The sequence below is a fragment of the Cimex lectularius genome, unplaced genomic scaffold, assembly GCF_000648675.2.
Source record: "Cimex lectularius strain Harlan isolate CLEC.00 unplaced genomic scaffold, Clec_2.1 scaffold14, whole genome shotgun sequence".
Taxonomy (NCBI): Eukaryota; Metazoa; Arthropoda; class Insecta; order Hemiptera; family Cimicidae; genus Cimex; species Cimex lectularius.
The window spans coordinates 2,302,116-2,316,276 of NW_019392637.1; the positions used below are offsets into that span (position 1 = coordinate 2,302,116).

The 14,161-nt window shown below is 36.6% G+C and overlaps 1 protein-coding gene across 5 annotated transcripts in view; it reads right to left on the minus strand.

The window, feature by feature from the left end:
- LOC106671898 (adenylate cyclase type 6) overlaps nucleotides 1-14,161 on the minus strand; it is an 80,067-nt gene that overhangs the window by 41,707 nt on the left and 24,199 nt on the right. For 4 of the 5 annotated variants that reach the window (XM_014402866.2, XM_024227466.1, XM_024227454.1 and 1 more), the window contains exons 3-4: nucleotides 10,511-10,567; nucleotides 2,284-2,643 (exon numbers count right to left, since the gene is read on the minus strand). In XM_014402866.2, the coding sequence (XP_014258352.1) occupies nucleotides 2,284-2,643; nucleotides 10,511-10,567 (417 nt within the window). The remainder of the gene's footprint in view (nucleotides 1-2,283; nucleotides 2,644-10,510; nucleotides 10,568-14,161) is intronic. The other variant, XM_024227470.1, reaches the window with a different exon arrangement.

Genomic DNA, 14,161 nt, shown 5'->3' on the forward strand with positions numbered 1-14,161 from the left:
TTCACATCCTCGGATCCATTCAGTATTTTTAATTGGCATGTATATTTTAAAAATAAAATTAAAAGAGACAAAAGAGACCCTCGGGGATAGTGGATCGGTTTTTATTTTTTAAACGGTCAGAACGGTCAAAGATAAACGGTTATTTGCCAGGAGTGAGCTTCGTTTTTAAATGGGTTGTTTTCATGGGCCCACCCTCCGGCTTGAAAAAACACCCCTCCCTCAATCACCTTCCTTGACGACTAGGTCTCTATCTAAAGTCGCTCCCTTTGGAGAAATAACGTTTGTGGGGTTTGAAAGAGAAAAAAACCCCTCAATTTACAGCCCGTTGGCACTGTCTGGACAAAGTCCCCCCTCGGGAAAGTGGGCGCACTTTACAAGGCCAATAAAAGTCCGAGGCGATTCAAGATCCGAGGAAAAAAGTCCGGGGACTTTCGCAGGGGGAAACTACATGAGGGGGTGGCGGCAATTTATTACCAAAGCCGTCCTCCATCCCCCGGGGGAGGGATGTGACCCAATTTCGCCTCTTTTATCCACGATGGGTGGTCGGAGTCCGTGGCCCAACCTGTTGCCTCAGACGGCTCAAGAGCAAGGTCGACTGCGGAAGGGCAAACAAATAAAAAAAAATAAAAAATACAAAATTCGATAATTTTTCCTTTTTCTTCCTCGGTAGTACTAATTTTCGAAAAAGCCACCCTCCTCTTTCGATGGGGTTTGAAAACAGACTTCGCCCTTTGAACATGGGGCTTTGCTTCAAGGGAGAATTTAATTCACCTTCAGAAGCACTACGCCGACTCGCTCCATATAAACTCCGGGGCGTAATTGTACATTTCTCTGTCGATTTACACGGTACGCTTCCATTTCGCTTTGTTTCCTTCGGAGAGAAAAAATACGTACAATAAAACTCTTCAAGCAAGAAAGAAGTCTTGAAGATTGGACCAAAGCCTCAAAGTCCTGAGTTGTAATGAATTTTTATTCAAAATTGGTCTAGAAAATGAAGAAAATGCGTTTATGCCCATGCCCAGGGTGGCCCCTCCGAGGCAAAACAAATCAAGCCCCCGGGGCTTAACCCTTTCGGCCAATTTTAAAGTCCTTTTCATGACTTATTCATACATATCTTTACCTCGAATGTACCGATTAGGATAAAATTCTATTAATCCGTAAACGAGATATTTGAGAAAGTACGATTTTTAACGGGGCCCCCTTGAACGAAAACTGCCAAAATGGGCAAACCTCGATTCTGTCGAGATCAATTTTTATGATTTTTTTTTATACTTTCATGAAAAATTGTGTCATTATTGATTAATTAGAAATCGTGAGATGCGGTCGAGTGTAAATTTGTAAATTGTAGAATGTAAATTACTGACTTGATTTCTGTTGAATTCTTTATATGGATATTTAAAAAAAACATGTTGCGAAAAGGCACCCAAGATGAATGAATATGCAACTCGACCAATTTCAACCAATTTTTAGTTACACATTATATATTCATTGGTGGATAATTCTGCAAATTTTTAATAAATTTCTAAAATGTTTTTTATTCCTTTTTCAAGGAAGTAGTATCTGGCATCAGGCAGATGGGGTCACCTCATAATTGTTCCCAAGGGAAAATTAAGTCGATCCGTTTCAGCAAAATTTTCGTTACGTATTAGTTCCTCATACGTGAATAAGTATGCTAAGTGTGAACAAGTTCAGTTTTTTTTATTGTGTTGTTCAAGGAAATTCATCATTTTGAAATCACCTCATGTCTACCTTGGAAAAAGTCGAACTTCCTGAATATACACGTCGACCAATCTTAACCAAATTTTGGTTACATATAACGTCCTCATTAGTGAATAATTACGCCAAGTTTGAACAAATTTGGTTAATTTTCAATGGTGGTATTCAAGGAAAAATGTAATTTTGTGGTGACCTACCGTATACCTATAGAAAAACCAACTTCCTGAAAGTACAACTCAACCAATTTCAACCAAATTTTGGTTACATATTACGTCCTCATTGGTAATTCTACCAAGTTGGAAAAAATTTGCTTGTTGTTTTACTGTGGTATTGGCAAAGTAATCAATTTAAGGTAACTGCACGCATATCTTTAGAAGACGCTACTGAAAGTGAAACTCGGCCAATTTGGACCACATTTTGATTAGATGTTACTTCCTCGTAGATTAATGATTGTACCAAATTTCAACAAATTTTGTTCGTTATTTACCGAGATCTAATAGATTCGAAGGGAGAGATGACCTCTGTTTGTTTTAAGGATAACGACATCAAATGAAAGACAAGACCCACCTGCACGTTGTTGAACCTGTGAGGCACGAACATCCTCCTGAGTATCCTGGCCCACTTCGTCCTCGTCCTTCCTGCCAGGACGACCCTCTGCGCGCCGCCTGACTCGTCAGCGAGCAGGAGTGAATCCTGAGCCCCGGCGTCCTCGTCCTCCTCGAGTATCGAGTCGGCGTTGTGGCTCGCAATCAAACTCGCAGACCTGAGCCTCTGGCAGGGACCCTGGCCCGGGGAGGTGAAGTGCTCGATGACTTCCCAGTTGGTCTTGCGCGGGGCAGTCGGGGTCGGGGTCGCGCTCGAAGGAGGCGTTACTCTTCCTCTGAGGGATGCGCATCTTCTTGACGTCTCACCTTTTCCTCTTATCTCCTGTTAAAAAAATTAAAACATAAACTTCGAAACTCGACCAATTACATGTTCATTTTGTTTTCAAAGCTCCGGATGAGCTTGAATGGAACCTGTAAACTTTTACCACCCGTATTGTTCTCTGTTGGGTGTTCGTTTTCACTTCGGAACTTTTAGTTTCGTGCTTTATGAAAGTTTCGTTTAAGCCCTGGCATCGTGTGGGCGCTTGTAATACCTCCTTGAATAATGGATCTGTCGAAAAATAAACCACCACTCTCCCTCTAATTATTTCTTTAGTTCATCCTCACCCTAATTTGTATTTAAACTGGTGACCATGTGAGATGAAAGGGACAGGTTCAATGCGAGAGGGTAGAAGGGCACGAGGGGAAAATTAATAAACAAGACCCAATCGTCCCTTTTCCCTTCAGATCTTTTCCGCCCAACCACCGGACACTTTAAAGGTCCGGAGGGCTTATTTCCGGGCCTAAGAGCCAAATTCGCCCTGACGCCTTGAAAAGGGCCGAGGGTTAACCGTGTTAAGGTTCAATCTGAACCTCCCTGCTAAAAGGTACAGAGGGGTTGGATGGATTAATTAGTCATAATCTGCCATTGGGTATAAAGCATAAAAATAAAAATGACTTTTTATTTTAAAGGTAATAAGTATATTAAAGATCCGGCCCGGAGGACCGATTTTTACCAATCACCGGTTTTTAATAAACAAAAGGGCTTCGAAACTGTTGATCAATTAACATGCAAATTCCATCCTCCGGTTTTCAACCCCCGCGGCTAATTCCGATATGATGACCGTCTAATTGACCTCCCTCCCCACAGTCATTGATTATTAAATCCCAATGGTGGAAGTTTAGGCCCGTTAAAATTGCAATACAACCCCACGATCGATCTCCACCCCCTAAGTCAACACAAAGAAAGACAAATTATGTAACGTAAGTTCATGTATGATGTTTTATTAATCCTAAACATAAGTTAATATTGATCCATCGTGGTCGTTTAACGTTATATACTTACGCCTGTATTTGTAAGGTTTCGATGTTCACGATTCGCCCAGGATTTAACCCTTTAGGGATTTAATGTCAGACTTGTAAGCTCATTGGTAAACATCTGCCTTTTATTTATTTTTTGTGTGTGCTTTCGTACTGATCGGATCAGAAATATTCCCTTGTAAGAGACCGGTTAGAATGGGAAATCAGACCGTCTGTGAAATCCTTTAAGAGGTTTTTCCCGTAATACGCATACTGAAACAGTCCGATGAGGAAAATGTCAAAACGAGAAAAGATCTACGGTAAAATCTTCCATTTTTAACTGTAACACATATCAACCCCAGCTGAGTTTATATGCCGAGTTTGAAGGCAGTACCTTTTGTATTTTTCGACTAAAACGTATATCATTTACGTCAATACATAGACCCAAGAACTTCTTAATATCAAATGATCAGAGCCCTGATTTTTAAACTGTAGCTTGTTAATGAATGAAACAAAACAAATGCCTAATTTGATCAAAGTTTACCATGTAGTTTTCGACTTAACCATATATCAAACAAAACAAAACTCATTATCCATATCGTTCTTTAACACACACTTCAAGATTAATTGTTGATTTTCAAACTGTAACTACTCCAAACATAACACAGTGTAAATACAAAATATCAAATAATTTGATCGAATAGTTTTAAAGTTAACCATATGTCATATCATTGATTTAATAAATCTACAATATTTTGATCATTATAGGATTCAAAATGAAGTCAGTATGATAGTCGGCTGTATGTCACGATTAAGAAAACGGGTTCTTTATATAAAAATCATCTAAGCCAATTCGATCGATTTTCCAACTGTAGCTCCTTTACATATGGGAGCATCCGCATGACCAGGATGTAACTATATGCCACGTTTGTTCAAACTGATTATTGCCATAAGCCCAACATTTGATCGGATTTCTTACATTTTTGTACTATAGCTTCTTTTCATATAAGAACATACAAGCTGAATTTGATCGAAAAGTATTGATTTTTCATATGGTAACTATATGCCATGTTTGGTCAAACTGATTATTGACATACGCCAAAACGTTAACGGATTTCTGTGGTTTTCACATTGCAGTTTCTCGCCATATTTGAGACTACACATGCCCAGTTTGGTCAAAAAATACTGATTTCTTATGAAGTTAATATATGTCATGTATGTTTAGCCTGATTATTTACATAATCACGGAGCTTGATCAGATAGCTTTTATTTTCAAACTGTAGCTTCTTTCCACATACGTGAAAATGTTTGCTGAGTTTGATAGAAAATTATTAATTTGTTCATAAGATAACTGTATGCCATATTTGGTCAAACTGATTACTGACATATCCCCAACACCTTGTCGGATTTCTTTGATTTTCAAACTGTTGCTTTTTTTTCATATTTAAGAATATTTGAACTGAGATTGATGAAAATATTTTAATTTTTTAATATGTTAATTATATGCCATGTTTGGCCAATTTGGTTAATGACATATGCCCAATATTTGATCGGATTTCTTTAATATTTAAACTGTTGTCTGCTCATATTGTACTGAGCCCAACTGTAAATTATGGTCCGGACGTATCGACTCATTTTGTGGATAGCTCTACGTCATACGTTGTGTATAAAATTGTCTATATTTTCTGTCGGGTTCGACCGATTTTGTTTGTATTTGGTTTGTAGTTTTTTTTATTGCTTCCGAACCAGGGTAGTATGTTTTGAAGAAAAACACATGTTTATTTTTTATGTTGTCCATATGTCATACTTAGAGGATGTCTTTTCTTGGCAATTTTTCCTTGTAGCAAAGGTGTATTTTTGTCAATTCAACTTTCCCAATTAAAGCTTCCCCAAATAGGTCAATATTGATCTTTTGATCGTTCGATACCTCACGGTGATTACTTTGGGCATCTGAAGCAAGGAACATTTCCGGTGTTGAATCCGTGTGATGACATAGTTTGTGTTTATCAATTATGCGGCCAATTCTGTCTTAATTGACCACTCGGCGTTTCCCATATTCAGCAGTGCTTTGTGGGTTATTCATGTCGTACGGTGTTTGCCCGTGATTTCGACCCGTTCACCGACTCAAGACGTAACTAAGGTCGGTTCAATCTCCGAAAGGCCCAGGTGGGCGCAATTTTCCACTCCTTGTCCGAGAAAAGAAGCGGCCTGATTTTCCAAACTCTTAACAGAATTAGAGAAATCTTACCCGGGTTGGAAAAAAGGGCTTTTCGGTAAAAAGGGGGAAACACCCCAACCCGCACCCCGTCTGGGAAATTAATTACCCTCGAGTTTCGGATATCGAATTTCAAACGTCTATACATTCGAAACGGTCAATTAACCAGACGCAAACAAGCGGGCGGTAATTGGGGGGAAACGTCGTGCCCATCCTACTTTAAACTTATCCTACTCATTAAGCGGCAGGGGTGCGCTTTGAAAATTGATTAAGCACCTAAGTTGATAACAGCCGTTTCGGGTGAAAAGACGGTACACAAAACACAAAGGTGGAAACAATAAACTTGTGTTTAATTGCTCTCAACAGATGTTATTTGACGTTCAATAAAGGTAAAGGGTGAAAAGCCGAGTCTCTCAATTACAGATCGACTTACCAAACACAGATACACATGCTTAGTTCAAACTCCGCTTAAACACATAAATGAATTAAACGAAAAATAGAAGAAAACAAAAAAATACTCCTATCCACTCCATATGACATATGATTAACATAAAAACTAAACATCGCATCTTCTTCAAACTGGCTACAATGGTTCGAAAAGATTAAAAAAACCTACAAACCAAATATAAACAAAATCGGCCAAAACGGAAGGAAAATATAGACAATCTTATCGAAAAGGTTTGACGTATAGTTATCGCCAAAAAGAGCTGATACTTCACGGTTAAAATTTACAGTTGGCCCTAGTTAGACGCGGTCGAACTACAGTTAGAAAATAAGGACATCCAATAAATCTATTGCCATATGTCGATAATCAGTTTGACCAGAGATGGCATATACAATATTTAACTTATAAACAAATCAGTGCTTATCTATCAAACTGGGCACATGGATTGCTACTTATGGAAAGAAGCTACAGTTTGAAAATTAAAGAAATCCGATATCGTTTTGGCATATGTCAATAATCAGTCTGACCAAACATGACATATAGTTATCTTACGAGTAAATTAATATTTCTCAATCAAACTCAGCAAATATATTCTAACATTTCGAAAAGAGCTACGGTTTGAAAATTAAGGAAATCCAAATAATTTCATTGTCAAATGTCAATAATCAGTTTGACCAAATATGGCATATAGTTACCTTACGAACAAATCAAAGCTTATTGATCAAACTGGGCACATGGATTGTTACTTATGGAAAGAAGCTACGGTTTGAAAATTAAAGAAATCCGATATCGTTTTGGCATATGTCAATAATCAGTCTGACCAAACATGGCATATAGTTATCTTACGAGTAAATTAATATTTCTCAATCAAACTCAGCAAATATATTCTAACATCTCGAAAAGAGCTACGGTTTGAAAATTAAGGAAATCCAAATAATTTCATTGTCAAATGTCAATAATCAGTTTGACCAAAGATGGCATATAGTTACCTTATGAACAAATCAAAGCTTATTGATCAAACTGAGCACATGGATTGTTATATGGAAAGAAACTACTGTTTGAAAATTAAAGAAATCCGATAACGTTATGGTATATGTCAATAATTAGTATGACCAAACATGGCATATAGTTAACTTCTGAACAAAGTAATATTTCTCGATCATACTGAGCAAATCAATTCTTACATAAAAAAAGAAGCTACTGTGTAAAAACGCAACAAATATTATAATGCCTTTGGCATATGTAAATAACCAGTTTAATCATATATTACATGATTCAATTTTACAATGAATCAATATTCACTGATTATACCGGGCATATATATTCTCACATATGTATGTAAGATATAGTTTAAAAATCAAAGAAATCCAATATCGCTTTGGTCATATTTCAAGCCAGTTTTAACAAACATATTCAGTTCAATTTTGAGGAAATCCGTATTAATCACATCTCTGCATAGCAATCCTAGGTATGTAATTAAGCTCCAGAATGAATCAAAGAAATCCGATCCAATTTGAATAACCAATTTGGCCAAACACGATCTTATGAACAAATTAATATTTATCTATCAAATTGGACCCATAGATTCTTACATAAATAAAGAAGCTATGGTTCAAACATCCAAGAAATCTAGTAAAGTCAATATGACATATGGTTAACTTTAAAACTATTCGATCAAATTGTTTGATATTTTGTATTTACACTGCGTTATGTTTGGAGTATTTACAGTTTGAAAATCAACAATTAATCTTGAAGTGTGTGTTAAAGGAAGATATGGATAATGAGTTTTGTTTTGTTTGATATATGGCTAAGTAGAAAACTATATAGTAGATTTTCATCAAATTTGGCCTAATTTTTGTTTCATTTATCACCGAGCTACAGTTTAAAAATCAGTGTTCAGATCTGTTTGTATTAAGAGGTTATCGAGTCTATAGTGAAATAGCGAATGATATAAGGTTTAGTCGAAAATACTGTAGGCATTTCCTTCAATCTCGGCGTATAAACTCAGCCGGGTTGATTATAGTCGAAAAATGAAAAATTTTTGTGGACGTAACAAATGAACAATACAGCGAATGATCCGTGTCGCGAATGCCGAAATCCTTGTAGAGAATGTGATATTTCAAAATTACGTAGGTGAAGGGGTCCTCTTCGGCGAATCAGATCACGTAGGGTATTTTTATCCCCTTCTGGTTCTCTCTCTTGTCCTAATATGAAGCCGTGGTTGTACATTTCAATTGTTTCAAGGTGTGCCGGGGAATATGTAGGTACGCAGGTTTATTCGGGATCGACCGCCCGGGCCTAATAAATGTGTCAGCCGTGTAATGAAAGTACAAGGGGTGTCGCGCACGACTGAGTTTGTTTCAATTTCCAACCCCCCTCCCAGGTGGAAAATTCACAACTAATCAAAATAAGCGGTGGGTGGAATCAAAATGCAAAAATCATAAATACGCCTCGGTTCTCATCACAGATCGTAACGACAAGAAAACACCTTTGAACTCGAAACCATTTTCATTACGGGCCGTTTTTCGAGGTGGAGCTTTTCCCACTCTGTTTAATGGGAAATAGTCTACCCCATCAAGAACAGATCCGCCCCGGGCGGGCCGTATATTATCGCCCCCCTTTACAAACCCTTGGCTTCAATTATTATTTAAACAAATTGCACATTATCAAGGGGAAAACATTTTACCAAGAAAGAACTCACATTAAACCCCATATAACAACGTGATCAAATTGCAAAAAAAAAGTTAAAACACCCACAAAATCTCGTCAGATTCTGATAAATTTCTAACTGTATCAACATTAAGCCAAACTGAGAATAAATGCCAAGTTTGAACAATATACAACTTCACCTTCGTCAGATATCCATATGTCATATTTCAAAAAAACAAAAACAGAATAGGGTAACCCAATAAAACAACCACCTTTCTACCCCATCCAGCTTCTAATGTTAAAAAACTACAATTAATTATAACATAAACAAAATCGGTCAAAACGGAAAGAGATTATAAACAGACTTACCAATAATCAGTTTAATAACATATGAAAAATAATCACCTTAATAACGAATCAAATTTGCTGATCAAATTGGGCATGTACATACTTACGTGTGAAAAGAACCTACAGTTTGAAAATCAACGAAGTCCTATAAGGTGTTGGGCGTATGTACATAATCAGTATGACCAAAAATGGCACATAGATATCTTATGAACAAATCAATGTTTTTCGATCAAACTGAACAGACATATTCTCACATACGAAAAGAAGCTGCAGTTTGAAAATCAACAAATTCCGATAATATGTTGGGCATATATAAACAATCAGTTTTACCAAACATGGCATACAGTTACGAACAAGTTACCTTACGAACAAATCAATATTTTCTTATCAAACTCGGCATACAAATTGTCGTATGAAAAGAAGCTTCAAAAATTAAAGTAATCCGGTCAAATATTGGAATATGTATATAATCAGTTTGATGAAACATGGCATACAGTTACCGTATGGACAGATTAATATTTACTGATCAAACTGGGCGTATAAATTCGTGCTTATGAAAGGAAGCAATAGTTCGAATATCGAAGAAATTGGCTTGTATGGTTTATACGTTTAGATAATGCCAGTTTTCTTAAGCATGGCTTATGGTTCTTGAAAAATCAAGCAATTCAAGTCAAAGTTTTTACTTACATTTTCTTTTCCTTAACCTCGCTTTAAACAACATATACAGAAAATATTTGCAAAATCTATTGGGTGGTTTCAATGCAATCTATCTTTCGTACAAGTCTTAAGTCCATGTCTTCTTCTTTACTCCAGGTTTATGTTGTATTTTTGATTTTTAGACTGTAGTTTTTTAATATTTGAAGCAATATAAATAATAAGTATCATAAAGTTTTATCCGTTAGTTTTTATGTTAACTATATGTCATACATGTTAGAGTGTGTTTTAATCCCCGATTATTGAGGCTAAGTTTCGTATTGTAGTTTGTCAGATATTATCATATTTTGCAGAACTGTCGGCTGTTATCGTCCAATTTTCCGTTGGAACTGTTTCAATTTCCCCGAGGCTCTCACGTTTGACACGGGTTGTCGTCGCGTCTCGCCCTTTCCGGCGTGCTCTTCCTCCTTTCGATACGGCCGTCATTTAACTAAAAGATAAATTTAAAAAAGTACACAACAAACATGAAAGCGAAGAGAAGCAGCGGTAGAAGCAGAGGCGGATAGAAAGATAGATTAAAACAATTTTTTTTCGACCCACCTCGCTCAGTTTCGACGCCCCTTGGCCCTCCGGGCAGGACGTGCTATGTTTAAATATCTGAAACGCAAAAGATAGACAAGTCCTGTAAAATATTTAAAAATAAATAGTTTAGAAAATAAAACGAGAAATATTCAAGCTTTTGTTAGAAAGGGTTAACTTTGGATTTTCTCCATTTAGGTCATTAATCCGGAGGGATGACGGGAGTACAAGGGTTGTTCGTTGTTATTGGCCGGCATGTTCCTCAGAGAGGGGGTTGTAAACCTCATGGTTTATACATGAAGGAAGCGGGGGCGGTTTCGGCTTACCATGACCCCTAAGCCGTGTCGACCTAGGACAAAATCCACCCCGCTTGGATCGATTTTTTCTCTTTCTTCTTTTATAGAAAATTGAAACAAAATTTTAGGTCGATAATCACCCAAGGGATGAAAGTCCATTAATCCAATTTTATCTCTTTACGTGACTACCGGAATCTGATTACAGTTAGTCCAACATTAGTAGAGAAGTTTAGCACAATTGAATTCGTGGCCTTTTCTTCTGCCTAAGACTTAACTAACTTAACCTTAACTCTATCTACTATACAACGAATATTTCCAAGCCGACCAACAATTTGGGAAAAATTGATATGACCTTGAATTGGTCAAATCTTTGGCAGCATTATTTGACCATGGCAGGACATCAAACTTAACGTATGTCGTTTAATTCACATAAGAAATCGAGATACAAATCTGTATACTAAACATGGACTATTAAACCAGCAAGTACTTTTGGATATAGTTGATATGACCTCAAATGGGACAAAGTTTTTACAACAATGTTTGGAGCTGGCAGGACACCAAAATTAATACAGATAGAAAATCCTGATACCAATCTACAATGTAAAATAGGTTCTCAATCAAACAAGACATTTGGGAAATAATGATATGACCTCAAATGGGCTAAATCTTGTCAACTTTATTTACAGTTTACAGGACCTCAAACTTAACCTAAGATGAGTAATTTAGATATGAAACCATGAATTCTTAATCTATTAAATCTATAACTAAATGCCTTTTCTCACCAACTAGTAAATTGGGAAATATTGATACGACCTTAAATGGCCCAAACATTTGGCAACTTAATTTAAAACATAAAGGACTTCCAACTTAACAAATTATGTTTAATTCAGATAAGAAATCTCCATAGATATATTCATTGATACTCGTAATTTTCAACCGACATTAATGTGTGGATATAATGATATGAGCTTAAGTTGGCCAAATATTAGGCACCTTAATTTACTACTTAAAGGACTTCCAACTTAACAAATTATGTTTAATTCAGATAGGAAATCTCCATAGATATATTCATTTATACACCTAACTTTCAACCGACATCAATGTGTGTATATAATGATATGACCTTAAATTGGCCAAATATTTGGCACCTTAATTTACTCCTTAAAGGACTTCCAACTTAACAAATTATGCTTAACTCAGATAGGAAATCTCCATAGATATATTCATTTATACACTTAACTTTCAACCGACATTAATGTGCGGATATAATGATACGACCTTAAATTGGCCAAATAGTTGGCAACTTAATTTACTACTTAGAGGACTTCCAACTTAACAAATTTTGTTTAATTCAGATAAGAAATATCCATAGATATATTCATTTATACACATAATTTTAAACCGACATTAATATGTGTATGTTATGATATGACATTAAATGGGCCAAATTTTTGGTAACTGTATTTTTAGCCAGCGGAAATTAAAAATGAACAAGTTTCTTTTCGAAAAGGTAGTAAACCGTTGTATAAATCTTCAATTGAATTTTCCTTAAAGCAGTCAACGTGCTTTTTGAATAAATGATATGGACGTTCAACCAACTTCGGGTAGCTTTAAATTAACTTGGTTTCAGTCTGCATTGGAGTATATCTGTGCCTTGATAATGGGTTGATACAGGAGATGAAATTCTGTGACAAAAGCAATTGATTCATTTTGGCCAGTTTCCCCCCCCCCGGAACTTAAAAAACCAGGATTTGAACTTAAAATTTCGTTTCATTTTGTTTCCTCGTATTAGGTTTGTTTGATCGGAATTCGTCCATTTCTGCTCCTCGAAGCCGCATTGCGGTCGGGCAGGAAGGGACCGGGGCCCTCACGAACGTACGAAATCCTGCATAGAGGAAGGGGCCCCGCATAATTCCTCACAATCGATACTCGCGTTCTTTGGCCCACCGCGGACGGGGAGATCGGCCGATTGTTTACCAGAAGGAATCCCGGCCGAGGATGATCAAATACGAAAACTTTGGATTACCTGACTCCTGCTCCGAAATCGACGCGTTTTGAAGGTTTTCCAACTGTCAACTCATCCCCAGAAGATTTAACAAACTTATGGTCATATCATTATTCCCAAAAGTACTTTCTGTAAAGGCATGTTAGTTTACATATTTGTATCGATATTTCCTCCCTGGATCAAGTATAATTTGTTAACTTTCAAGTCCTTTAAGTTGTAAGTAAAGTTGCCAAAGATTTGGCCCATTTGAGGTCATATCAATATTTCCAAAATTAATTGTTGGATGACAATATTTACATTAATATGCAGATTCGTATCGAGATTTACTATCTGAGTTAAGCATCACCTGTTAAGTTTAAAGTTCGTTAAGTTGTAAATAAAATAGCCAAAGGTTTGGCCCATTTAAGGTCATATCAGTATTTCCCAAATAACTCGTTTGATTGAAAACGTATGTTAGAGTGTACATTCGTAACAGAATTTCCTGTTTGAACTAAGCTTAATTTATTATGTTTGAAGTCCTGTAAGTTATAAGTAAAGTAGCCAAAGATTTGGCCAATTTGAGTTCATTTCAATATTTCCCAAACGACTTGTTTGATTGAAAACGTATGGTACGTTGTAGATTGGTATTAGGATTTTCTATGTGAAGTAAGCTTATTTTATTAAATTTGAAGTCCTGTAAGTGGGAACGTTATTTTCCAAAGCATAAGCCCATTCAAGTTCGTATAAATATTTCCAAAATTATACACATGTCAGCATGTAGATTGGTCAAGAGATGTACGATCTGAATTAAGCATAAAAGTGTGCATTCTCGGAAAAAGCTAGAATACTTTGGTACGACAAAAAATCCGAATGTTTATCCTGTAAGTTTAATCGAGTTTTAAGAGTTACTTATAGTTGATGGGATTTGATTTCTCTCTTGATCCCAGCTTAAAATGCATTGTATTTTTGTGTTTCGGATAGGAAATTATTTTATAAGTTTGACACAGTACAAATTTTGAAAAAGATGAATCGGTTTGATAGTAAATGATATGACCTTGAATGGGCCAAATATTTGGCAATAGTGCTTTCCTACTTCGGGTCGTTCAAACCAGCTGTTTTTGAGTGGAAATCGTAGGAAACGTTTCTATAAATTTACAGCCGTTTTTGAATCGCGATATTGCGAGTGGGTTTCGGTTTTTTGGATGTGACCTTGAATCTTCATGTCTCGTACGCGCCTCCGGCGCACTTCCGGCGTCTCGAACCTTTTCCCCTTTTGAAAAATAGGTCGAGTCGTGTTTGAAAAATCACAAAACTAGGTGATTCTCTAACAGGTGCGGCCCGCAGTGTCTCGACCATGTTCCTCGGTCGGTACACGACAGCCCGCATACAATA